Source organism: Meles meles, chromosome 16 (genome assembly GCF_922984935.1).
Source record: "Meles meles chromosome 16, mMelMel3.1 paternal haplotype, whole genome shotgun sequence".
Lineage (NCBI taxonomy): Eukaryota > Metazoa > Chordata > Mammalia > Carnivora > Mustelidae > Meles > Meles meles.
Genome location: NC_060081.1, coordinates 54,869,224 through 54,896,375, shown reverse-complemented (window position 1 = coordinate 54,896,375; position 27,152 = coordinate 54,869,224). Strand labels below are relative to the sequence as shown.

The following is a 27,152-nucleotide window of genomic DNA, read 5'->3' as shown; positions in this document are numbered from 1 at the left end:
ACTATAGGAATTCCACCATAGGTGCCGGGGACCTCCTGGAAGATGGGTCATCTGCTCAGAGCCTGCTTCACAGGAGGATGCAGGTACCCATTAACAGATGCATGCATAAGAAAATGCATTGCTGACTGAGAGAGTGCATTGAGTGAATGCATGTTTGATGTGTGAGTGGATGGGGAATGTATGCGTGAAAGAATGATGGGATTGAGGAAAGCCATCCAAATCTCTCTATTTTTCCCCCCACTTTGGCTATGAAAGATGCAAAGATGAACATTCCATTCCATTAAGAACCTGTAAGTGAGAACATTCCATTTAAGAATCTATCGCTCACTCTATAACTTGATAATTCTAAAATTTGAAGATTTCCAGACACTACATGGTTCTGAGTCCAAGATATGAGATTTTACACAGGAAGGAACTAGGGTTTGGAGAAGTTCAGTAAGTAACCCAAGGTCATGAGGGGCAAATGTCAGATTAGGCCAGATGCAGCATGTCTTACCATCATGCTGGTCTTACAACTTTAAGGCTGTTTGCATTTGGGATTCCTGGCTTCTGCAATTATTACCTATGACTTCTAGAAGTCTTTTCAACTGGATTTTCAGCTGTGCAGTAGAATGTGTTCAGAATGAGGAAAATCTGGAGGATATTTATATACTTTAAAATATTATATATTTCAGTAGATTTCATAGAGATACACAGCATAGTACAGTGTAACACTAAACCAAGGGCAGGCAGATCTAGATTGTGGTCCCTGCACTAACCCCAGTCAAATGCAAGAGAATGGCAGGTAAGCCACCCATACTATATTTTTCAGCTTGAGGGAAACATGTAACTTTTCCATGGCCAGTTGGATGGCATGGAATGTGGTGGTCTTGAAGAGAATATTACTGAGGAAGACTAGTTTTCCCAGCAGAACAGATGGACACACTAAACTCACTGGATTTAATGTAATTAATTCAGGGAGTGGCAAGGAGCAGAAAATACTGGTGGATCTCAGAGAATAAGAGAACAGCAGAGCTGGGCGTAGACCAGGGCAGACCAGCGAAAGATTAAGTGCCAGGAGAGTGACTCTACCCTTCAGGACAGCTTTTGCAAAGAAGACCTGGGAGTGGATGACACACAAGACCCCTCCTTTTGGTCTCCTGACTTCCCAGAAGCCATAACAGGAAACCACACTCACTCATTGGCTTTCTATGTGAAGAACAGGTCCCTGACTGCACTGTGGGGCCCCCAGTGACAGGTCACTGGGCCTCAATCACATTACAGTTAGAAATGGGTGAGTGGAATTTTGAAGGCTTGTAGAGGTTCTATCTGCCCGTGGATACCTTTGTTTTGATTCAGGAGATACTAGGCTTGGGGACTAACTACACCCATGTTGAGATTTCATCTAAATCTGGAAGCTTAGATGTGGCTACAAGGGTCTGTGAGTGAAGGGTAGAGAGTCAGGAAACAGGATACAAGAGACACAATGCATATTCTTGAGATCAGGTTTGTTCCTACACCTCAGAAAGGCCAGTCAGACTTCTAGGCTCAGTTTACAAACTTTTTGGACCATGCAATGCACACTTGGGGTTGTACTTTATCTACTGAATATATTTTTATTTTTAAGTTTCTCTTGCCCGATGTTCAGGTTTTGGTGGTTGTGCCATCAGAGAAGAGCACGGTTTGTCAATATGGCTTGATTCAATATGGGGCTTAGGGCCCCCGACTGACAGAAGGGCCAACTACAGAATCCCATCCTACAGGGTGTTCATGGATTAAGGGGCATAGTATCCAGTGTGTAGTGATGATTTGGTACATGTTTCAGGTTTTGAAAAATTTATTTTTACAAGCCAAGGAAATGGAGTTTCTCAGGCCGTACTCACCATTCACAGCCTGAACCAGATACATATGCCAGGTCAGGATGCCCTCTTTCTTTTTAAGATTGATTGATTGATTGATTTTAGAGAGAGAGAGAGAGAGAGAGGGCCTGACTTAAGGCTCATTCTCATGACCCTGAGATCATGAGCTGAGCCAAAAACCAAGAGCCGGATGCTATACTGACAGAGCCATCAGACATCCACAGATGCCCTCTTGTTCACGTCACACAGTAACAGGTGCCCACATCTTTGGGCTACATGTCACTGATGCAGATGGAATAGTGTGTGTGGTTCACCTCTGTGTTTTCTACTTGGTTTATTCAGGGGCAGTGTTTTCCATTGAAACTGTAGATTAGCTGCTGTTCTTACCCATTTTCACGGAACCACAAGACAGGCCTTGTTGGGGAGCAAGCAGACACGTTGAAGCCCAGGGTCAAGGTCTCTCCAGCTCTGACTGAAACTGAACTCTCAGGTTGGGTCACCTGGAAGTCTTGATCCCAAGTTCCTTGGGAATAAAATTGGCTTCATTTCTCATGTTCGTTGTGTTGGCCCAAGATGATGTGAGGGTCTGGTTCTAGGTCAAGGTGGAGACTCGTTACACCCTTTTTTAGCAATGTGTACTGACACAGATGGATGAAAATTACAAATTGGGTTGCTCTATGGGATAAGGGGAGAGGGACCCATGTACAGAAAGGGGAAGGGCACCTTCCTTCTGCATCATGATAGGAGAATGGCATGGAGCATAGTACATGCTGTATAAACAGGGAAACTTGCTGCATAACAAATTACCGCAACCTTAATAGTTTAAGAAAACATATATTATTTCTTAGTTCCCGTGGACAGGAGTTCAGGCACGGCTCAGCTTAGCTGTCATACACAGAGGGAAGATGATGTGAAGACACAGGCGGAATGCTGTGTACAATCTGAGGATGGTCTGAGGCTACAAGAAGCTACGAGAGAGGCCTGGAACAGATTCCTCCTCGCAGTTTATAGCAGCTTAATTATAATTGTCAAGCTTGAAGGCAACAAAGATGACGATCAGTAGGTGAATGGATATAGAAATTGTGGTACATCCAGACAGTGGAATATTATCCAGTGCTTAACAAAATGAGCTACGAAGTCCTGAAAGTATTTGGAAGAAACTTAAATGCTCAGCATTAATTGAAATGAAAAGCCTGCATACTGCATGATTCCAACTATATGACATTCGGAGAAAGCAAAACTATGGTGAATGTAAATATATCAGTGATTGCCAGGGTTTAGGGTGGAAAGAGGTGAAAAGACAGATCATAGGGGATTTTTAGAGCAATGAAACTACTCTGTATAATACTATAAAAGTTGATATCAAACCCATAGACTATGCAATACTCAGAGTGAATCACAATGTGAACTATGGACCCCAAAGTCCATAGTCCATGCTAATGACATTTCAGTGTAGGTTCATATTTGTAATAAATGTATCAGTCTGGTAGAGGATATTGATAATGGCAGCAGCTGTGATGTGTGGGGATGGGAGTCCCATGGGAAATCTCTGTACCTTCTGCTCAATTCTAGTGTGAACCTAAAACTGCTTTAAGATATGAAGTCAATATATTAAACAAAGTAATCCATATCAAAGATAATCTAGATTTTCTTGTACAATATCTACTAAGAATTTTATAGCTTTGTGTTTTGTGTGTGAGGTATTTTTATGAAGGCTCTTAGGTTTCTATGTAGAAGCAATTGTTTTGCATTTGGATGTCCCGATGTCCTGATATTCACCATTTGCTGAAAAGACTATCTTGGTCCTTTTCAAAGGAAGCCCCTCAAGGAAGGAAAAGGGAGCAGAGACTGAGGGTGGCATGTAGTAGGGGAGGAAGGAAGGGCTGTGGGACCCATGTTCACAGTTGATTATCTGCTCAGCATTCCAGAAATGTTCCCCACATTTCTCTTATGTCCTCGGTGCTATTTTCCTCCTGGGACACCTGTTGTGAAAAGACAGGCAGCCCCCGATAAAGGACATTGTCACTTTAGCCTTCCTCCTTTAGGGCTTGATCCCCCATCCCCTCCAGTATATTTCACAGTGGGTCGGATTGGAAGCTGTCTTCAAGCAGCCCTCTGGCACCTATCAGCATTCCTCTAAATGCAGATGTCTTGTGCGCAAAGGAGACCCAGTTCTCCATCATCTAGTGATGGTCTCCAAGGTATCCTCCCACCCAGATGCCTCTCATTCAGCCCCTCTGCCCACTTCCTTCCCAGAACCCCTAGGACTCTGCCCATACTCTTCGACAGCCTTTGACCCGCCCCACATTTTATAGGCTAAATGCCTCCTCCCCCAATACCTCAAGGAGTTGGGACTCCTGAGACTCCTGAGGGTATCAAGGGAGGTGTGTCACATACTCTTTACTCCAGAGGCGCTGACCCCATGTGCCCTGTGGGGTGACCCTCTTCCTGACCTGGCTCTTTTGGGACTAAACGTGGCCTGCCCTCCCTGACCCAAACTTACAATCAGGCTCTCACTTCTTGTGGACATAGATGGCAGAGACAGTGATGAGCAGAAGCAGCTTCGGGCCCAGGGTGACAGCCATCAGGAATGGAGTAGATGGCCTTGACTCTGGAGAAGAAGGGATAGGAGGCACCATCAGAGGGGGGCACCCTGGAGTCCATTTCCTGGGTCCTCCACTTACTCTATGTGAAGCAACTCAGGCTTTTCAATGCTCTGAAGCTCATGAATTCTTCCCCCGCTCAAGGCAGAATTCGGGGTAATACGTTCTTCACCTCACTCACCCCTTTTTCACTGCCAGGTGTCCTTCTTGAGGGAAGAGGTGAGGGGAATGAGCACTCAGGAATGGGTAAGTTTGGTTTACTGAATTGGTTCTCACACCCAGTGAGGCCACACAGCCTCTTTCTGATGAGCCAACAGGTTCCTAGTTTACAAATGGTAGACAGATGAGGTGGTTCAGACCCGGGGAAACCCCTCACTGCTGGCCTGCAGGATGACTCTGAGACCTTGTCTTTGGACCAGGACAAAGCCAAACTCTCTGGGCCATAGGGAAAAATGTCTTCCTGGTCTCAAGTGGAGTGAGAACAGATGTCACAGTCAGTGAGGGGGAAGGCCACCCTGCTTTGCTCCATGCACACAGTTTGATGACTCCCATGTACAGAGGTGAGGAGGGAGGCCTCAGGATGACCTGACGTCAGGAGACCTGCTGGCTGGACAATATCCTGGGGAGGCAAGGAAATGGAGACTAATGCTCAGGAGAGTTTCAAACACCATCCAGCCCACCTGAACCCCATTGCCACTCACTGTCAGCCGACGTCTTTGTGTTGGACATAGAATTTGGATCTGGAAGAATAACTCCCAATTTTTTGACCTTGTACAATGACCCATTATTGTTTTTATATTTGAACTTTAAAAATTCAAATATATTTTTGAAATATATTTGCATTCTTAATATAATATAAGCATTCTTAATATAAGCGTTCTTAAAGGAAGGAGTAGGGCCTCCCCAAATTTGCCTCTGACATGTTAGAGTATGGCAGGTCTCTGTTGGGGGGCAGGGCTGGACTTTTTCTGAGTGAAAGAGCTATATTGGCCATGTTTGTACCTGCTTCTAGAGGGGAGCCTGCAGCAGAAGGCTGGAGGAAGTGGGGTGCACAGGATGAGCCAATCCTCTCCGTTTAAAACAACTCATGAAGAGCATTCAGCTTGCTTGCTTTCTTCCAAGGCTGAGTCTTGCTGTGGTGAATTGTGTCAACATCTCCCTTTGCCAGGCCTGCCTCCTTCACTATCTCATGCATGTGGATCGGGCAGCACCCCACAGTGAGCTTTCTCTATTCACATATCATCTGAGAGTCTCCCTCCTGGGTCACCTGATGTGTGGAGTTTGTCTGGTTGGGGACTGGAAAGCCAAATATAATGGGCACATTTGGACCAAGGTCTCTTTACCAGCTGGTCATGAGGCCTCCAGCCCTGTGGGAGGTAAAGCAGGGTATGTGTCGGCTTGCCCTGTCCTTGTCACTGCTGAAACCTCACTGTGGTGACCTCGACTGGGCTGGTGTAAGCAAAGGAGGGGAGTATCCTGGCATTCTGGAAATGATGTGATAATTACAAGAACGACAGGTTGGGTGACTGTTGCTGGGCATCAACCCTTTGGAGAAAGACAGTGCAAAGCGAAGACTGATCCCATGTGAAAGGTTGTGTGTGAATGTCAGGGGACTTCTGCACAACACTGCAGACTCTTACCTCGTAGAGCTGGAGGGCAGAAAAAGCTGAGGACACATTTGGGTCCAACATAAACCTAAGAGAATCAGTGCTACAGAGAGGACTGAATTATCAGCTACACTGCACCTACTGTGCTGGAGTGGGGCCCTGATGGGGAAATACGGGAGATGGATACTGAGATGTGGGATAGGGACACTGGGGCCAAGACTTTCAAAGCCCTCTGGGTACTTTGTAATGGGCTGCTGAGTACAAGACAGAGGCTTAACTACTCATCTCTAAATACAGCCTCTCAACCCAAAGGAAAAACAACAAAAGGACAGTAAATTCTACGGAAAACTGGCTCTTGGTAGTCCTTGAAGAGGAATGCCCAAACTGCAGAATCTCTGGAGACAAAAGAGAAAAATCTCCAAATCCAAATGCATATACGCTTATGCCATTCCCCTCCCACCTTCAAGAAGCATAGGAAAGGGCAGGAGATGGTGTGGACACATCCCTCCCATCTCTCTTGGCTCAGTAGAAGCCTGCCCCCTGGAACTCATGTGAGATCCACGCATGGAGGGCTCTGAAAGGTGGAAGGGGAATGCAACTTGGCTAGTTGTTTCCATTCTGGAGGAGGAACCCACACCAGATATCCTGAGTCCACACTCCCGAATCTGCAAGACCAGAAGGAGGCCCAGCTGTGGCATTCGAACAATGAAATGTCTAGACTTGATAATGTTTTTCCCATTTCAAAAAAAATGAGGAGGAGCAAAGTAAGCCCAAAGCAAGAGAAGGAAATTAAAAAAAAAAGAGAAGAAAAAGCAAAGACATTAAGAATAATAGAGAAAATCCAAAAAACAAAAAAAAAAAACCAACAAAAAAATATTATTCAAACCCCCCCCCCCAAAAAAAGAATAATAGAGAAAATCACTGAAATGAACATGGGTTCTTTGGGAAGACTGATAAATTTGAAAAACTTCTAGCCATTGTGACAATGAAAAAAATAGAGAATTGACCCATTTCCAATATCAGGGATGAAATGAGATACCCTAGAGACATCACAAGGATTACTAGGTAATACTATACTAAGCTCTATGTGCAGAAATTTGACAACTTAGAGATAAAGACCAAATTTCTCTAAAGCACAGCCTACCAAAAGCATCCAATATGAAATGAAGAACTTGAACAGCCCTAGCTATTCAGATTCTTTTCAGAGAAAAAAAGGAATTGGGTGCCTGGGTGGCTCCATGGGTTAAGCTACTGCCTTCGGCTCAGGTCATGATCTCAGGGTCCAGGGATTGAGGCCTGCATTGGGCTCTCTGCTCAGTAGGGAGCCTGCTTCCCCATCTTTCTCTGGCTGCCTTTTTGCCCACTGGTGATCTCTGTGTGTGTGTGTGTGTGTGTGAAATAAATAAAGAAAATATTTTTTTAAAAAAGAATCATGGAGACTCAGGTATTTCACAGGAAAATTGTTTTAAGCATTTACAGGTGAATTAAAAACGAAGTTAGGGGCGCCTGGGTGGCTCAGTGGGTTAAAGCCTCTGCCTTCGGCTCAGGTCGTGATCCCAGGGTCCTGGGATCGAGCCCGCATCGGGCTCTCTGCTCAGCAGGGAGCCTGCTTCCTCCTCTCTCTCTGCCTGCCTCTCTGCCTAGTTGTGATTTCTCTCTGTCAAATAAATTAAAAAAAAAAACCAAAAAACAAAAAACAAAAAAAACAAGTTAGCTCCACAAAATAAAGTTAATAGAAGAAGCTTTAGAAAATTGGAATATATACTCCATTTTAGATGATACTAGGAATTTTTGTTAATTTTATTAAGAGTTTAATAGTATTGGTTTTATAGAAAGAACCATGTCATTAATCACATGACCACCCAAGTGTGGACTCCATTTGGAGCTGGATGTGGATCCATGACTAAGTCATTAGTGGACACAATTAAGCAACTTCTACATACCTCTAGTTTTAAGGGAAATCCTTCCTTTTCCCCTTCCTACCTCTAGTCTCCTGGCCAGCAGTGACATGAATACTCGGTGGCCCAGTGTTGACCTAGGCAAGAAGACACTGTCATTGGGCACGTTAGAAGGAACATGGGCCTTTGAAAGATTTTCTGGAACAAAACTTCTGGAAAACTGGCTTGATCTCCCCTGATGTTACATGACAGAGAAATAAGGAATGTTTTAGTTGCAGAAAGGGGACTCCGTAGTTCTTTGGGACAATGCCCTCCTGCTATAATTAATCCCCCTTTTTTGTTTGTACAGGTTGCGGGTCCCTCTAGAGCGACTCAGGTTTCCCTTGACTAGCTTAGCTCATCAGCTGTACTAAGGGCAGGAAATGTTCATCATCTGTCCCTCATTGCTCCCTGAGTCCCTTCTGTAAAATTCCAGGTCACAGGGTTGGTTAATCAGGAAAGGAGACCAGAAATGAATTGGAAGTGGCATAAAGTAAATGTGCTGTGAGCGATCATGACTATTGCTGGTCTGCTGTCACAAATAACGGGAGAGAGGAGACCCCAGGTGTGACCACACACGGTCACCCGGGGCACTCGTCAAGATCCAAAACTCCAAGGGGTGCCTGGGTGGCTCAGTGGTTAAGCCTCTGCCTTCGACTCAGGTCATGATCTCAGGGTCCTGGGATCGAGTCCCGCATTGGGCTCTCTGCTCCGCAGGGAGCCTGCTTCCTCCTCTCTCTCTCTCTCTGTCTGCCTTTCTGCCTACTTGTGATCTCTGTCTGTCAAATAAATAAATAAAATATTTAAAAAAAAAAGATTCAAAACTCCAAGTCCTCAGGGTCCTTTCTGGAATTTCAGAGTGCCAAGTGCAGACATTTTCCATGGTGATGATGGAAAAGCATAGAAGGGATTGAGATCATTCTAGATGGGAAAGAACAGGGGGAGGGGGTGTCTGGCCAGACATGGTGACTTAATCATTGTCAGGTTAAGGATCAGGGAGCAGGACGCAAGAAACAGGATCATTGAGGCCTCACCCTGGGTTTTATGGGTTTCCTGGTCCTTCTGGTGGGCTGAAGCCACAAGGGTATGGTTTCTGATGACCGCAGACTGCCCGTTGTGCTGCACCAGGCAGGTGAACACCACGTCTTCCCTGTGGGCGGATGAGCTCACCAGGAGCCAGCTCCTCCAGTTAAAGTTCCCATCCTTGTTCTCTGCGAAGTTCGAGGCCCTTGAGGCCGTTTCTGTTCGGGACATGTTGCCGTTCTCCACCCAGGTCAGCTGGAGGAGCTGGGGGTAGAACTTCTTCACTTGGTAAAGGTAAAGGTCCCCTGACACCGGCTGCTGGGAAACCTCCACAGTGGGCGGAACTGAAATAGCACAGGGCAGAAGCTCTCACCTCATGGAACAGATGGACCATGGGGGAGGGGCTCGAGAAATAAGGTCCCCCCACACAGCAAGGGAGTCACCCAGAACAGAGTTAGGCATGCAGCTGGTGCTCAAACACTGAGTCTGCATATGAATGAAATCCGTAAGCACAATGCCCAGCACACAGTAGGTGCTCAATGATTGATGGCTCTTCATAGGCTAAGACCGACTAAAATCAAGATTCTCAGCCCCACGCATACAGTTGGAATAGAATAACTGTAGCAAAACAAATGACCCCACCAAGCACATGGTGGCATGGAGTACAGCAGGTGCTCAATAATTGGAATTGCTATGGCAGAGTAAAGGAAACAACTGAGTGCAGTAATTGACACATGGTAGGTGTTCACCCCGCAGCGGCCATGGAAACAGTAGGAGGGGACGGCACATCTAGGGGCAGGTGACTTGGAGGGTCTGCCAAGGGTCAGACTCCAGGGAATGGAGGGCCTGGGGCAGGGAGCGGGGGAGGGGCAGGCTCAGAGACTTGGGGCCAGACCCGGCTGGGGCTATGGGGGAGGGGCATCTACCTCGGAGGACCTCAGACAGGTTGGCAGTCCCACGAAGAGGAGGGCCCCCTTGCAGGGTCACGTGGGTCACCTTGCAGATGACCTGGGAGCGAACGTCCCCCGGGGCCAGCACCAGCCTGGTTGTGCTGGAGATGCTGTAGGACGTTCTGTTTCCCTCTGGGTCCACGCTGGTCTGGGAGGCTGCCAGCTCATTCCCGTTTCTGAACCATCTCAGGGTGATGTTTCTGGGGGAGAAGTCGTGGGACTTGCAGGTGAAGTTCACTGGCTGCTCCGGCGAGGCCCTGTCCGCGGGGCCCAACACCACGGGGGGAGAGGGTTTGGCTACAAGGTGAACAGTTGTGAACAGTGAGCATGACTGTGGTCCTTAGCACTCAGCAAACGTGTCACGAGGCGCTGTGGAGAACCTGCTGCCCTTCTGAGAGTGTGCGGAGTGTGTTGTCCTCTCCTCCTCGCACAGAGGAGGCGCTGAGGTTCCAGAACTGAACTCTGACTCGAGGTCAGTTCTCCAGGTGCAGTTCCAGGCTTAAGTTCAAGTCGCCCCTTCTCTTCTGTGCCAGGTGACTCCCCACCAATCTGGGCACAGGAAGGATGTTTCTGATGGGTCTGACTGTTGGCAGCAACCGTTCCTATCTACCTCCCTGCAAACCTCACTGAGGTCAGAGAGTATGTGCAGCAGTCCGTCCAGGGGACAGGGGACCCCCAAGAAAGCTGGAACCAGGCTGACCAGCTGACTGCAGGCATGGCCGGTGCACTGTGCAGCTCCTCCCTGACGTGGGACAAGACGCATTTCTCATTCCCAGGGTTGCAGGAAGGGGCAAGTAAGGGAATGGAAGCAGTTGTGCTTGAAACTCATCAGTGGAAACACAGATGGAAAAGAGCGGATGAATCCGAAAGTGGCTGACAGCAACCTCAGTCTCATTATAGTGTTAAAATCCCCCTCTGAATATTCGTCTCCAGCCCTAATATATGTTCTTGGCCCTGTTCCGAATCATGGCTTTGGAAATTAATCCCTGTGATCCCTTACCTGTAAAATAAAGACAACTTTGTGAGGAAACTCCCCCTGGGTGGTCTCTGTCTCTCCCTCATGAAGGAGCCAAGCTACTTTGGTCTGAGCACAACAGGACTGCTCCTCACTCCTCATTGCATCGCAGGGGGACTTCCTGTGGCCTCCAACTGTTTCATCTACAACAGAGTAAATGTCCCACCTTCTCCAGCCCGACAGTGACAGCCACTCTCCTTTTGTGTCTGACATTCTCACTGCAAGTGGTTATGGGGAGGGGTCCCTCCGGGTGTCCAGACATGTTGACTCGACAACAACAGAAGGAAGATGTGGGGTCCCGACGGCTGAGTCTAGAATGTGAACTGTCGCTCACAGAGCGGAACACCCTCCAGGATGTGCCTCCCAGTCATCCTTAGTCTGCAGAGCCAGGAATGGGGGGTGTCTGGTGTTGCGGGGATTGTGGGGGCCCTTCTGCTCTGTCCAGGCCAGTGCCCCAGGCTGCTCAGTGAAGAAGCAACACCACACAACGGGGGAAAGGCTCTGGATGCTCTTACACGTGAGAAGCTGTGTCCTCCAGGAACAGGCTCGACCATTCACCAGATGTTTGCATACCTGTCTGATCTGGGGGTGCAAAGCTAGCCCACTTCTTCCCATGTTTTCTTAATGTTTACTGCTGAAAAAGAGAACCATACAAGATTTACAAGAGTTTCAAGGAGAGGGTTGGCACTTTCTCCACTTTGGCCAGCACAGTGAGTGTGCAGAGAGCAGGGCTGTGAGTCAGGCTGTGGCTCACTTCCCTGCTCAGGCCGGATCTGCTGCGCCTCAGTTCCTCATCTGTGAATGGGCTGAGATGGTCCCTCCAGCTTCATCCATTCTCAACCAGGGCATCCCCTGTGTGGGCAGCTTGGGGAAGAGGAAGGAGAGCTCTCCCAGGAGGAACAGATCTGTCCGGTGCTAGAGCCACGTACTAGCGCTGGTGCCCAAGCAAGGGACATACCACTGGGAACTCCTGTAACACCAGCACAATCAGGATAAAACCACCCACATGCCTATGTCCAGGAGCTGAGGGGAGATTCAGTGCTTTTATGCGAGTCAGTCCCTGAATGGCATGATGTTTTTTGGACAGACCCACAACAAATGCCCAGCCTCTGACATCTTCTCCATCCTGGGCTCTCAGCATAAAGAGTGAGTTTATACCTCTTCTCACTGTGATTTTTCTACATTGATTGAAAGGCTATCCCACCTCCCTGCCCTGCATGCATTTGTTCACAGGAAGGGAAGGGAACGTGAGCTTCATGAGAAAGGAGCCCTTCCCTGTTTTGTTCCCTGTTTCTCCTCCATGCAGACGAGAGCCTGCACACAGCAGGTGCTCAGTAAGTGTTGAGTAGAGAAGAGTCAGCCACATGGAGGGGACAGTCTCTGGAAGCAGGAGTAAGATTGGGTCATGTGACTGGGCAAGTCACTCAGACGGTAAGTCCTTCATCTCTGGAACCTTAGTGCTGATCAGGATTGGAAAAGTCAACAGCTATGGACCCACAGACTGGGGTTCTAGACTTTCCCACCATTTATCATGGGCCTTGAGCAAGCATCAAGACCTCTCCAGGCCTCAACTTCCCTGTTCCGAGGAAGGGGTTGATGTCAGGGACACCCACCACAGTGCCTGATTCCTAGATATTGGTCAGAAAATTCTGACAATGGAGGGCATTCTTATTGACTTGTTGTCACAACCAGGGGACAAAGGAGGTCCAGGCCATACTCACCGCTCACAGTGACCAGAGTGCCTGGTCCAGACTTAAATTCCACATCATCAGGGGTCCCTCTCTGGAACTTCACACAGTAGTACGTTCCGGTGTCTGCTGGGGTGATGTTACTGATGCGGATGGAAAAGTCCGTGTTGTTTCTCCTTGTGACGTCTGAAACATTTGTTACTCGGGGGAAGTGGCCTCCTTTGAAACTGAAGATTAACTCCCGGCCTGGCCCTGTCCCCCTGAACCACTGAACCGGCCCTATGGGGAGCAGGGAGGTCACGGTGCAGCGCAGAGTGGCTGTCTGTCCAGCTGCAACAGACACTGACTTGTCAGGCTGGATCACCTGCAGCCCCGCCTCACCGGCCACACCTGGAGGGAAAACAGAGCAGTCGTCTACTCATCCTGCCTTAATCCTGTGTGTCTCCTCACATGTTTATGCACAACAACTCCCTGACTGAGTTCGCACCGTAGCGGCCCTCGCCCCAAGCCTGTAACAGGAAACCCCATCACGACCGAGAAATCACAGAAAGGCTGTGATGAGTGATTAGGCACAGAGCAGGTTTGACTTTGCAGCTGGATTTCCTGCCTTGGTGACTAGCTACTCTCTGGAGACATGGAGAAACAAACTCATTAAGTGAAATTATAGTACATGTTAAACTTCAGTAACAATTTGGCACCTAGAAACATCATTATCAAGAGTTTGTGAGTACACGCAGCACAGTGGAACTCGGGAGACCTCTGCGTGTGATGCGTGATGCCTCTTCCTCTGTTTGCCTCTCTGTGTTTCTGTTGATTCGGCACGTGGCCTCTGCTGAGGAGCCAGGCAGCATAACATGGTTAACAAGATGAACTGTGGAGCTGAGTGGGCTGGACATGAACCCCAGCCGCTCCAGGGACTTAAGTAGGTGGCACTGGGCTGGTTGCTCTCTCTGCCTCAGTTTCTTCATCTGCAAGTCAGGAGTACAGTCATAGCTACCAGGCAGGCCTTCTGCAGAGGGTCTGAGTAGCAAACCTGTGTTTACCTGGAGGCCCTAAATGCCCAGGGCAGGGAGAGGTTGAGGAGGCAGGGAATGGGGAATCTCCCTCAAGACAATGCTCACCTGTGAGTCCCAACAGCAGAGCCAGCAGCGGGTGAGGAGAAGGGCGGGATCTGGAGGCAGGGTTCCACATTGTGGAGGCCTGAGCGTCCGGCTCTTGGCAAATGTGTTTGCTAGGGCAATGGGTCCTCTATTTTGTGGGGAGGAACAGCCCGCCCCACCTGTGACAGAAGAGGAAGGAAGCATCTATGATGCAGTAACAAGGTTGTGAGGCAGCTTTCTGTTTCTGGATTGTGAAACAGACATCAGGCAGAGAGGCCTCACATGGTGAGAAGGGCCTCTTCTTACATTTTAGGGTTTTTTTGTGTGTTTAATAAAATCATTATCATGTTTTGTTAGTCACCATATAGTACATCATTAGTTTTTGATGTAGTGTGCCATAATACATCATTTGCTTGTATAACACCCAGAGCCCCATGCAATCCATACACTCTTTAATACCCATCCCCCCCACTCCCCATCCCTTAAAACCATCTGTTTGTTTCCTAGAGTCCATATCTCTCATTGTTCGTCTCCTGCTTTGATTCCCCCCAACTTTTTTTCCCTTTCTTCTCCTAATGTCCTCCATGCTATTCCTTATGTTCCACAAATAAGGGAAAACATATGATATTTGACTTTCTCTGACTTATTTCACTCAGCATACTCTCCTCCACTTCCATCCATGTTGATGCAAAAGTTGGGTATTCATCCTTTCTGATGGCGGAGTAATATTCCACTGTACATATGAACCCCGTCTTCTTTATCCATCCATCTGTTGAAGGGCATCTTGGCTCTTTCCACAGTTTGGCTATTGTGGATATTGTTGCTATGAACATTGGGGTGCATGTGGTCCTTATTTTCACTACATCTTTATCTTTGAGGTACATGCCCGGTAGAGCAAATGCTAGGTGAAAAGATAGCTCTATTTTCTACTTTTTGAGGAACCTCCACACTGTTTTCCACAGTGACTGTACCAACTTGCGTTCCCACCAACAGTGTGAGATGGTTCCCCTTTCTCCACAAGCACTTCAGCATTTGCTCTTTCTTGTCTTGTCAGTTTTTGCCATTCTAACTGATGTAAGGCAGTATCTCAATGTGGTTTTAATTTGAATCTCCCCTGATGGCTAATGATAATGAACCTTTTTTCACGTGTCTCTTAGCCATTTGTAAGTCTTCCTTGGAGAAGTGTCTGTTCATGTCTTGTGCCTATTTTTTGACTTGATTATTTGTTCTCTGGGGGTTGAGTTTGAGAAGTTCTTTATAGATCTTGGATACCAGCCCTTTATCTGTAATGTCATTTGCAAATGTTTTCTCCAATTCCGTGGGTTGTCTTTGTTTGTTGTTGTTGACTGTTACCTTTGCTGTGCTGAGTTTTAATCTTGATGAAGTCCTAAAAGTTCATTTTGGCTTCTGTTTCCCTTGCATTTGGAGACGTATCTTGAAAGAAGTAGCTGTGTCCGATGTCAAAGAGGTTACTGCCGGGGCACCTGGGTGGCTCAGTGGGTTAAGGCCTCTGCTTTCGGCTCAGGTCATGATCCCAGGGTCCTGGGATCGAGCCCCACATGGGGCTCTCTGCTCAGCAGGGAGCCTGCTTCCTCCTCTCTCTGCCTCTCTGCCTACTTGTGATCTCTGTCTGTCAAATAAATAAATAAAAATCTTAAAAAAAAAAAAGAGGTTACTGCCTATGCTCTCCTCTAGGAATTTGAAGGATTCTTGTCTCACACTGAGGTCTTTCATCCATTAGATTTTAAGCTAAAGACCATAGTTAGAGATACAGAAGGACACTATATCATTCTTAAAGGGTCTATCCAACAAGGGGATCTAATGATTGGAAATATCTATGCTCCCAACATGGTAGCAGCCAACTACAAAATGCAACCGTTAATCAAAATAAAGAGACATATTGACAATAAAACATTAATAGTAGGGAAAAAAACATTAATAGTAGGAGATCTGAACATTCCATTCTTAGCAATAGACAGATCCATCTAAGCAGAAAATCAACAAAGAAGTAAGAATTTTGAATGATACACTGGAACATATGGACTTCATAGATATATATAGAACATTCCACCCTAACGCAATGGAATACTAATTCTTCTCAGTGGACATGGAACTTTCTCCAGAATAGCCCACGTACTGCGTCACAAATCAGGTCTCAACCAATACCAAAAGACTGAGATTATTGCCTGTAATTTCTCAGACCACAGGGCTTTGAAACTGGGACTCAATCACAAGAAAAAATTTGGATGAAATTCTTTTTATGTTTCAGAGAGAGTGGACAGACCCAGCAAAAATGATGCTTCCTGCCCACCTGGGGCCTCTGCTTTCTGCGCTGGGCCCCTCCCCCCAACTTCAGGTCTTCATGGTGATTCTCCAGATGGGAGGCCCAGGCCAAGAAGGATCTGCAGTTGGGGGCTGTGTCTCATCTCCTGAACTCTGGACACGTGGGGGTGGTTGGCTTGCGGCCTTGTTCTATACCAGCTTCCACTAATATGGATACTGACTATGACATTATCTAAAATTAAAACATTAAGGGGGTGGGGTAGAAATATGCACATGTGGTGTAGTTTCCATAGAAACAGAGCATTGCATCCCCATCATCTAGAGTGGGAAGTCAGTGAATAATGCCTACGGGTGAGAAGTCAAGAAGAGACAATATATGCACGCTCTATGAGATCTGGGTATAGAATCTAGAAAAATCAGTTAAAAATTATCAATTAAAGAAGTGGAAAATGGTTGCCTCTGGGAGGTGGAAAACAGCAGGAGGTCAGGAGACTCCAGTTTCCATACATAAAAAGTATAGAACTATTTGCCTGTTGAAGCGTGTGCATGTGTAACCTTAATGAAGGTAAAAACTAACCTAGGTGAGATGATTGATGTTGTAAGAGTTACACAGAAGAGAATGTCCGTACTTGAGTCTGAGAATGATAAGCTTGATGGATAGAAGATTAATGTTCAAAACTCAATTCCATTCTTATACAGCAGTCCCAAACCCATAATAACAATTTTTAAAGATTCCATACACCAGAAAGTATTAAACATAGCTCTAAGTAAGGATGCATAAGATCATCATGGGACTAAAAAGCCCTGTAAACTGGTGAGCTGAAAGTCATCAAAGAAAACCTAAAACACCTCATGTCTGAGAGTGGCAAAACTCAGAGTCAGAAAGATGTCGATTTGCCCACATGAATATACAAAGTGAAAGCAATCAAATCATAACTGTAATAGGGTTTTTAATGAAAGTTGACATAGTGATTCTAAAATGCATCTAGGCCAAAGAGAGCCATAGCAGTTCTGAGCAACAAGACAAGGTGGGAAGTTTTGCACACAAAAGAGGGATTGAAATGTATTATAAAGCTGTTCTCACTGGGACAGAGCAGTTTTTGTTTTTTTTTTTAATATAGTTTGCATTAGCAAAACTCTCATTGATGCTTATATATGTTCTTTGAGGGAGTTCTGATGAAATCTTTTTTATGCATATAAAAAATGTGATTGTCCGTCTTCTTGCTGTTTTGTTGTTAGAGTTCTCTAAATATTCTCTCAGGCTTTCTAGACTTCTTCTTAGAGTGCCAGACAGTAAGTGCTTTATGGCTGCTGGCCTTCAGGTCCAGGCTGCAATCACTTCTCTCTGACATCTCAGCCTGAAAGAAGCCACCGATTATATATGCGATTAGTACAAACAGGCAGTTGTCCCTGATCAAATTCCTTCATTAGATTTCACGTGACAATTATTTTCTCCCCGTCGGTAACCTTCCTTTTCTTTTTATTAACAGTATCTTTTGAAGAATAAAAGTTTTAAAGCTTCATGAAGTCAAATGGATCAATGTTTTCCTTTACAGATTGTGTTTCCCCTGTCTTATCTATGAAGCATCTGCTAACTGAAGACCAAAAAGATTTAGTTTTTTTGGTTTTTTTTCCTCCCCAGAGTTTCTTCTACAAGTTTTATCACTTCAGATTTTATGTTTAGGTATGATCCATCTGATCATATTAATTTGTTCTCAGTATTTTTGGGTGTGTTGTTCAGTAATATTGATATTAGGTAATATTATTTTACAAAGGAGATTATGCTGAGTGAAATAAGTCGAACAGAGAAGGTCAATATGGTTTCACTTATTTGTGGAACATGAGGAATAGCATGGAGGACATTAAGAGAAGGAAGGGAAAAGTGAAGGGGGCGGAGATGGGGGCAGAGGGGGAGATGACTATGGACTCCGGGAAGCAAACTGAGGGTTATAGAAGGAGGAGGGTGTGGGGATGAGTGAGCCCTGTGATGGGTATTAAGGAGGGCATGGATTGCATGGAGCACTGGGTATTATATGCAAAGAATGAATCATGGAACACTACATCAGAAACTAATGATGTATTGTGAGGTGACTAACATAACACACACACAAAAAGAAAATATCGAATTTTGTGTATAAAGAAATAGTTAAGAGTCTTCTTTTTTTAACATAGGAGTATCTAATTGATTTATGGCCATTTGTTGAAAAGATGATCCTTTCCACATTTAATTGTTTTGGATCGTTTGTCAAAAATCACTTGGCCAACCACGTATTATGTATGGGTCTTTTTCTTTTTCCATGCAAAGGCAAATTTTATATATATATATTTTTTTCCATTTTATTTATTTTTTCAGCGTAACAGTATTCATTCTTTTTGCACAACACCCAGTGCTCCATGCAAAACGTGCCCTCCCCATTACCCACCACCTGTTCCCCCAACCTCCCACCCCTGACCCTTCAAAACCCTCAGGTTGCCCCAACCTCCCACCCCTGACCCTTCAAAACCCTCAGGTTGTTTTTCAGAGTCCATAGTCTCTTATGGTTCACCTCCCCTCCCCAATGTCCATAGCCCGCTCCCCCTCTCCCAATCCCACCTTCCCCCAGCAACCCCCAGTTTGTTTTGTGAGATTAAGAGTCATTTATGGTTTGTCTCCCTCCCAATCCCATCTTGTTTCATTTATTCTTCTCCTATCCCCCTACCCGCCCCCCCATGTTGCTTCTCCATGTCCTCATATCAGGGAGATCATATGATAGTTGTCTTTCTCCGATTGACTTATTTCACTAAGCATGATACGCTCTAGTTCCATCCACATCGTCGCAAATGGCAAGAGTTCATTTCTTTTGATGGCTGCATAGTATTCCATTGTGTATGTATACCACATCTTCTTTATCCATTCATCTGTTGATGGACATCTAGGTTCTTTCCATAGTTTGGCTATTGTAGACATTGCTGCTATAAACATTCGGGTACACGTGCCCCTTCGGATCACTATGTTTGTATCTTTAGGGTAAATACCCAGTAGTGCAATTGCTGGGTCATAGGGTAGTTCTATTTTCAACATTTTGAGGAACCTCCATGCTGTTTTCCAGAGTGGTTGCACCAGCTTGCATTCCCACCAACAGTGGAGGAGGGTTCCCCTTTCTCCACATCCTCTCCAGCATCTGTCATTTCCTGACATGTTAATTTTAGCCATTCTGACTGGTGTGAGGTGATATCTCATTGTGGTTTTGATTTGTATTTCCCTGATGCCGAGTGATGTGGAGCACTTTTTCATGTGTCTGTTGGCCATCTGGATGTCTTCTTTGCAGAAATGTCTGTTCATGTCCTCTGCCCATTTCTTGATTGGATTGTTTGTTCTTTGGGTGTTGAGTTTGCTAAGTTCCTTATAGATTTTGGATACTAGCCCTTTATCTGATATGTCGTTTGCAAATATCTTCTCCCATTCTGTCAGTTGTCTTTTGGTTTTGTTAACTGTTTCCTTTGCTGTGCAAAAGCTTTTGATCTTGATGAAATCCCAATAGTTCATTTTTGCCCTTGCTTCCCTTAAGGCAAATTTTATATTTAAAATATTTTTAAAGTTTTATTATTAAAGTTGTTATATGGTGCTGTATTAGTTTTTAATGCACAACAGAGCAATTTGAAAGTTCTATGCATTGGACAATGTTCACCACAGTAAGTGTAATCACTCTCTGTCACCACACAGCGTTATTCCAGAACTGTTGACTGTATGCCCCTGTGCTATACTCTCATCCGCTTGACTTAAAGGGTGAGGAAGGTTTTTAAAATAATTTTTATTATGTTATGTTAGTCATCATACAGATCTTGATGAAGTCCCAAAAGTTCATTTTCGCTTTTGTTTCCTTTGCCTTTGGAGACATATCTTGAAAGAAGTTGCTGTGGCTGATATAGAAGAGGTTACTGCCTATGTTCTCCTCTAGGATTCTGATGGATTCCTATCTCACGTTGAGGTCTTTTATCCATTTCGAGTTTATCATTGTGTACAGTGTAAGAGAATGGTCGAGTTTCATTCTTCTACATATAGCTCTCCGGTTTTCCCAGCACCATTTATTGAAGAGACTGTCTTTTTTCCATTGTATATTTTTTCCTGTTTTGTCGAAGATTATTTGACCATAGAGTTGAGGGTCCATATCTAGGCTCTCCACTCTGTTCCACTGGTCTATGTGTCTGTTTTTTTTGCCAGTACCACGCTGTCTTGGTGATCACAGCTTTGTAGTAAAGCTTGAAATCGGGTAACGTGATGCCCCCAGTTTGGTTTTGTTTTTCAACATTTCCGTAGCAATTCAGGGTCTCTTCCATACAAATTTTAGGATTATTTGCTCCAGCTCTTTGAAAAATACCAGTGGAATTTTGATCGGAATGGCATTAAAAGTATAGATTGCTCTAGGCAGTATAGACATTTTAACAATGTTTATTCTTCCGATCCAAGAGCATGGAACGGTCTTCCATCTTTTTGTGTCTTCTTCGATTTCTTTCATGAGTGTTCTGTAGTTCCTCGATTACAGATCCTTTACCTCTTTGGTTAGGTTTATTCCCAGGTATCTTATGGTTCTTGGTGCTATAGTAAATGGAATTGATTCTCTAATTTCCCTTTCTGTATTTTCATTGTTAGTGTATAAGAAAGCCACTGATTTCTGATTTTGCATCCTGCCACGTTACTGAATTGCTATATGGGTTCTAGTAGTTTCGGGGTGGAGTCTTTGGGGTTTTCCATATAAAGAATCATGTCATCTGTGAAGAGAGAGAGTTTGACTTCTAGTTTTTGATGTAGTGTTCCATGATTCATTGTTTGCCTATAACAAACAATGTTCTTCATGAAAATCATGTGCTCCTTAATACCTATTACTGGGCTCACCCATTCCCCCCACCTGCCTCTCCTCAGTTTGATTCCCAGAGTCCATAGTCTCTCATTGTTCATGTCCCCCTCTGATTCTCCACCCCCTTCATTTTCCCCTTCCTTCTCTTAATGTCCTCCATGCTATTCCTTATGTTCCATAAGTAAGTGAAACCATATGATAATTGTCTTTCTCTGTTTGACTTATTTCACTTAGCATAAGCTCCTCCAGTTCCACCCATGTTGATGCAAAAGTTGGGTATTCATCATTTCTGGTGGCTGAGTAATATTCCATCGTATATATGGACTACATCTTCTTTACCTATTCATCTGTTGAATGGCATCTTGGCTCCTTCCACAGTTTGCCAAAATTCTCAACAAGATCCTAGCTAATAGGGTCCAACAGTATATTAAAAGGATTATCCATCACCACCAGGTGGGATTTGTCCCTGGGAGGCAAAGGTGGTTCAACATTTGCAAATCAATGTGAGGAACACATAAGTAAGAGAAGAGACAAGAACCACATAGTCCTCTCAATTGATGCAGAAAAAGCTTTTGACAAAATACAGCATCCTTTCCTGTTTAAAACCTTCAGAATATAGGGATAGAGGGAACATTCTTCAATTTCATAAAAACCATCTATGAAAGCCTACACTGAATATCATTCTCAATGGGGAAAAGCTGAGAGCCATTCCCTTAAGATCAGGAACATGACAAGGATGCCCACTCTCAACTATTGTTCAACATAGTACTGGAAGAACTAGCAATTGCAATCACTCCTTGGTCAAATAATCTTCAACAAAGCAAGAAAAAATATCCAATGGAAAAAAGACAGTCTCTTCAATAAATGGTGCTGGGAAATTGCACAGCCATATACAGAAGAATGAAACTCAGCCATTCTCTTACACCATAAACAAAAATAAACTCTGAATGGATGAAAGACCACAGTGTGAGATAGGAATCCATCAAAATCCTACAGGAGAGCATAGGCAGTAACCTCTTTAACATCAGCCACAGCAACTTCTTTTTTTTTTTTAAATTTATTTATTTTCAGCGTAACAGTACTCATTGTTTTTGCACCACACCCAGTGCTCCATGCAATACGTGCCCTCTCTATTACCCTCCACCTGGTTCCCCAACCTCCCACCCCCGGCCCCTTCAACCCTCAGGTTGTTTTTCAGAGTCCATAGTCTCTCACGGTTCATCTCCCCTTCCAATTTCCCTCAACTCCCTTCTCCTCTCCATCTCCCCATGTGCTCCATGTTCTTTGTTATGCTCCACAAATAAGTGAAACCATATGATGCTTGACTTATTTCACTCAGCATAATCTCTTCTAGTCCCATCCCTGTTGCTACAAAAGTTGGGTATTCATCCTTTCTGATGGAGGCATAATACTCCATCGTGTATATGGACCACATCTTCCTTATCCATTCGTCTATTGAAGGGCATCTTGGTTCTTTCCACAGTCTGGCGACTGTGGCCATTGCTGCAATAAATATTGGGGTACAGATGGCTCTTCTTTTCACTACATCTGTATCTTTGGGGTAAATACCCAGCAGTGCAATTGCAGGGTCATAGGGAAGCTCTATTTTTAATTTCTTGAGGAATCTCCACACTGTTCTCCAGAGAGCCACAGCAACTTCCTTCAAGACACGTCTCCAAAGGCAAGGGAAACAAGAGCAAAAATAAACTTTCAGGATTTCATCAAGATAAAGGCAGAGGGTGGGAGGTTGGGGGAGCCAGGTGGTGTGTATCATGGAGGGCACATATGACATGGAGCACTGGGTGTGGTGCATAAGCAAAGAATTCTGTTATGCTGAAAAGAAATTATTAAAAAATTTTAAAAAAGATAAAAAGCTTCTGCACAGCAAAGGAAATAGGCAACAAAAAAAGAGACAACCACGGAATGGGAGAAGATATTTGTAAATGACACTACAGATAAAGGGCTGGTATCCAAGATCTATAAAGAATTTGTCAAACTCAATCCTGAATAAACAAATAATCAAGTCAAAACATGGGCACAAGGCACGAACAGACACTTCTCCAAAGAAGACATACAAATGAGTAACAGAAGAAATGTTCATCCTCATTAGCCATCAGGGGAGATTCAAATAAAAACCTCATTGAGATACTGCCTTACATCAGTTAAAATGGCAAAAACTGATAAGACAAGAAACAACAAATGATGGATTGGTTGTGGAGAAAGGGGAACCCTCTTACACTGTTGGGAATCCAAATTGGAGCAACCATTTTGGGAAAAGTATGGAGCTTCCTCAGAAAGTTGAAAAAAGAGCTACCATATGACCCAGCAATCACACTACTGGGTATTTACTCCGAAGATACAGATAGAGTGAAAAGAAGGGCCATATACACCCAAATGTTCAAGGCAGGGAAGTTTTGACAGGCACAGAGAAGTATTTCAACAGCAATAAGACCTCTAATAAGAACCACACATTTATGGAGTGGTCTGCTCTATGGCAAAGTCAGTTGTCTGATCAGTAAGTTCTGGAAAATTTATCTCAATGGGAGAAAAAAAAATAACATCCCTACCATCTCTAACACACACAAGCACAGAGCTCAGAAGAACAAAGCTAGATCAAGGGTATAAACAGATAGAGTAAACTTCATCAAAAATAGAAAGTTCTTTTTATATTACAAAAGCTCCCAAAGGATACTAAAACGGTTGCTGCATGGACCACAGCAGAGGAGCTGGAGGGACGCTCCCATGTGAGCCCATGGACACAGAGACAGAAATGTTTGTCGAAAAGCTGTATTACCCAAAGAGCAGACAAAGCTTTCATACCATCCTGAGAAGAATTTCTAAGTTGTAGCATATTTGTATAACAGAGAGCTACAAAGTCATGGAAAATTGACAAAATGGAGCTATGTACAGCAGCATGAAATATCCCACAAACTGTGTTGAGCATAAAACACTAGGGTTCCAGAATACTATATACATATAACAGCATTTATATAAAATTTAAAACGTGCAAAGTAATACTGTATATTGCTTAAGGACTTATGGTATGTGATAAAATTATAAAATTTAATTTTCGAATAATGAACACCAAATTCACAACGATGTTTTTAAAAGAAACAGAGGATCATAATGGCAAAATGTTAATATTGTGCAAAACTTGAGCACATACTATGTGTCAGGCCTTCTCAAGATGAGATTGATGGTGCAAATCAGAAAAAAGATCCCTGGGGCCCCTGGGTGGTTTAGTGGGTTAAAGCCTCTGCCTTCAGCTCAGGTCATGATCCCAGGGTCCTGGGATTAAGCCCCACATTGGGCTTTCTGCTCAGCAAGGAGCCTGCTTCTCCCTCTCTCTCTCTGCCTGCCTCTCTGCCTACTGTGATCTCTGTCAAATAAATGGATAAAATCTTAAAAAAAAAAAAGAAAAAAAAAAAAGAAAAAAGATCCCTACTCACTGCAGCCCAACCCCTCTGTCTGAGTTCTGAACTCTCCCATACACACGATCATCTGTGCCACTAGTTAAAGCCTTCCAGTCCTCCATCACCTCCATTAGTAAAGTTTAGCATTACTTTTCTTATTTACTCCAAAAATAACTCCAATGAAATTTGACATATGAAACAGTATATGGGGGCACTCTTTGGAGTTTGGAGCTCAAAGCTTTGACCCTCATCCCACCTTCACACCTTGGATATCCACCCAAGATTCAAGGGACATCATTGAAAAACCTTCAAACCCTAGGCCACTGCAGGATGCATGAGAGCTGGAAGCCTCTGAGATCTCCTACAGACATTTAGAGAAAACAAGACTGTTCTCAACATTTTCTTGAGGCTAGATTCCCCCTGGTACGTACTGTGTGAAATAGTGGGCTCATCTTGGACTCTTCTGATCAGCCTATCATAATGACCATGACCCTCTCCTTATGAAATAAGGCCTGTCCCCAACTCACCTGTTATAGCCCTGCCACCTGCAGATGTAGGTGACTGTGAAACTCCTCACCAGCACCTTGAAGACCAGAAGGAAAGCCACAAACATAAGGACAGGCATCTCTGGACTTACCAATAGGCAGAAGGAGACAGCAAATGGGACTCTGTGACTTTAAAGACCTCATGCCACTCAGTAGACAAGGGTGACCCAGTAGCTCAGAGCAGTAGAGGTGAGCTTACCTGAGCTTCCAATGACCTGTATGCGGAGGACTGCTGTGAATGGTAGGAGGTTGGCCTAAGTGGGAGGTTGTGCCTCATGCTGCATCTTATAGATGAGGATCCTCTCGGACTCCTGACCCAACACATTCGCCAAATGCAAGTTTTCCAAAGTGTAGGTCCCATCGCTATTCTGCTTTGATGTGAGCTGCTTGCCTCCCTTGAACATAGGACACTTCTCTACCCAGGTGAGATGCACACTCTGTGGATAGAATCTCTGCACATGGTAGGTAATAGCCATCAAGTCCAAGGGGAGTGAAGGCTGGCACACTGTCACTTTAGGGGGAACTGACACATTCCAGAGAAAGCAGAGAATTACTATAGGAATTCCACCATAGGTGCCAAGGACCTCCTGGAAGATGGGCCATCTGCTCAGAGCCTGCTCCACAGGAGGATGCAGGTACCCATTAACAGATGCATGCATAAGAAAATGCATTGCTGACTGAGAAGAGTGCATTCAGTGAATGCATGTTTGATGTGTGAGTGGATGGGGAATGTATGCATGAAAGAATGATGGGACTGAGGAAAGCCACCGAAATTTCTTCATTTTTTCCCCCACTTTGGCTATGAAAGATCAAAGATGAACATTCTATTCCATTTAAGAACCTCTAAATCAGAACATTCCATTTAAGAACCTACCACTCACTCTGTGACTTGATAATTCTAAAATTTGAAGATTCACAGACACTACATGGTTCTGAGTCCAAGATATGAGATTTTACACAGGAAGGAACTAGGGTTTGGAGAAGTTCAGTAAGTAGCCCACGGTCACGAGTAGCAAACCTCAGATTAGGCCAGATGCAGCATGTTTTACCATCATGCTGGTCTTACAAATTTAGGGCTCTATGCATTTGTGATTCTTGGCTTCTGCAGTCACTACCTACACTTTTAGAAGTCTTTTCAACTGGATTTTCAGCTGTGCAGTAGAATGTATTCAGAATGAGGAAAATCCGGAGGATATTCAGATATTTAGATACCATAAAATATTATACATTTCAGCAGATTTCATATGGATACACAGCATAGTACAGTGTAACACTAAACCAAGGGCAGACAGATCTAGATTGTGGTCCCTGCGCTAACCACAGTCAAATGCAAGAGAATGGCAGGTAAGCCACTATATTTTTCAGCTTGAGAGAAATATGTAACTTTTCCATGGCCAGTTGGATGGCATGGAATGTGGCTAGACTTGAAGAGAACATTACTGAGGAAGACTAGTTTTCCCAGCAGAACAGATGGACACACTAATCTCACTGGATTTAATGTAATTAATTCAGGGAGTGGCAAGGAGCAGAAAACACTGGTGGATCTCAGAGAATAAGAGAACAGCAGAGCTGGGCGTAGACCAGGGCAGACCAGCGAAAGATTAAATGCTAGGAGAGTGACTCTACCCTTCCAGGACAGCTTTTCCAAAGAAGACCTGGGAGTGGAAGACACACAAGATCCCTCCTTCTTGTCTCCTGACTTCCCAGAAGCCATAGCAGGAAACCACACTCACTCATTGGCTTTCTATGTGAAGAACAGGTCCCTGACTGCACTGTGGTGGCCCCTAATGACCAGGCTTAAATCAAATGGGTGAATGGAATTATGAAGGCTTGTACAGATTCTGTCTGCCTTTGGATCCCTTTGTTTTTATTCAGGAGCAAGTAGGCTTTGAGGCTAACTACACCCAAGTTTAGATTTCATCCAAATCCAGAAGCTAACTTGTGGCCACAAGGGTCAGTGAGTGAAGGGTAGAGAGTCAGGAAACAGGCTACAATAGACTCAATGCTCATTCTTGAGGTCAGGTTTGTCTATACACCTCAGAGAGGCCAGTCAGACTTCTAGGCTCAGTTTACCCACTTTTTGGACCATGCAATGCACACTTGTGGTTGCACTTTACCTACTGAATACCTTTTTATTTTTGAGTTTCTCTTGCCCGATGTTCAGGTTTTGGTGGTTGTGCCATCAAAGAAGAACACAGTTTGTCAATATGGCTTGATTCAATATACTGCATAGGTTCCCTGACCGACAGAAGAGTCAACTACAGAATCCTAACCTATAGCGTATTCATGGATTAAGGGACATAGTATCCAGTGTA

The 27,152-nt window shown here is 44.6% G+C and overlaps 2 protein-coding genes across 2 annotated transcripts in view; both read right to left on the bottom strand.

The window, feature by feature from the left end:
* The window catches only part of LOC123926783 (signal-regulatory protein beta-1-like), a 105,368-nt gene that overhangs the window by 29,963 nt on the left and 48,253 nt on the right, over positions 1–27,152 (bottom strand). The gene's annotated exons all lie outside the window — the stretch shown is intronic.
* Positions 8,840–13,882, bottom strand: LOC123927093 (signal-regulatory protein beta-1-like). Its single transcript, XM_045981627.1, is given in 5 exon segments — positions 8,840–8,932; positions 8,934–9,352; positions 9,935–10,255; positions 12,695–13,051; positions 13,783–13,882. Coding segments are annotated over 5 exon segments (1,260 nt in total). The 5' UTR covers positions 13,853–13,882.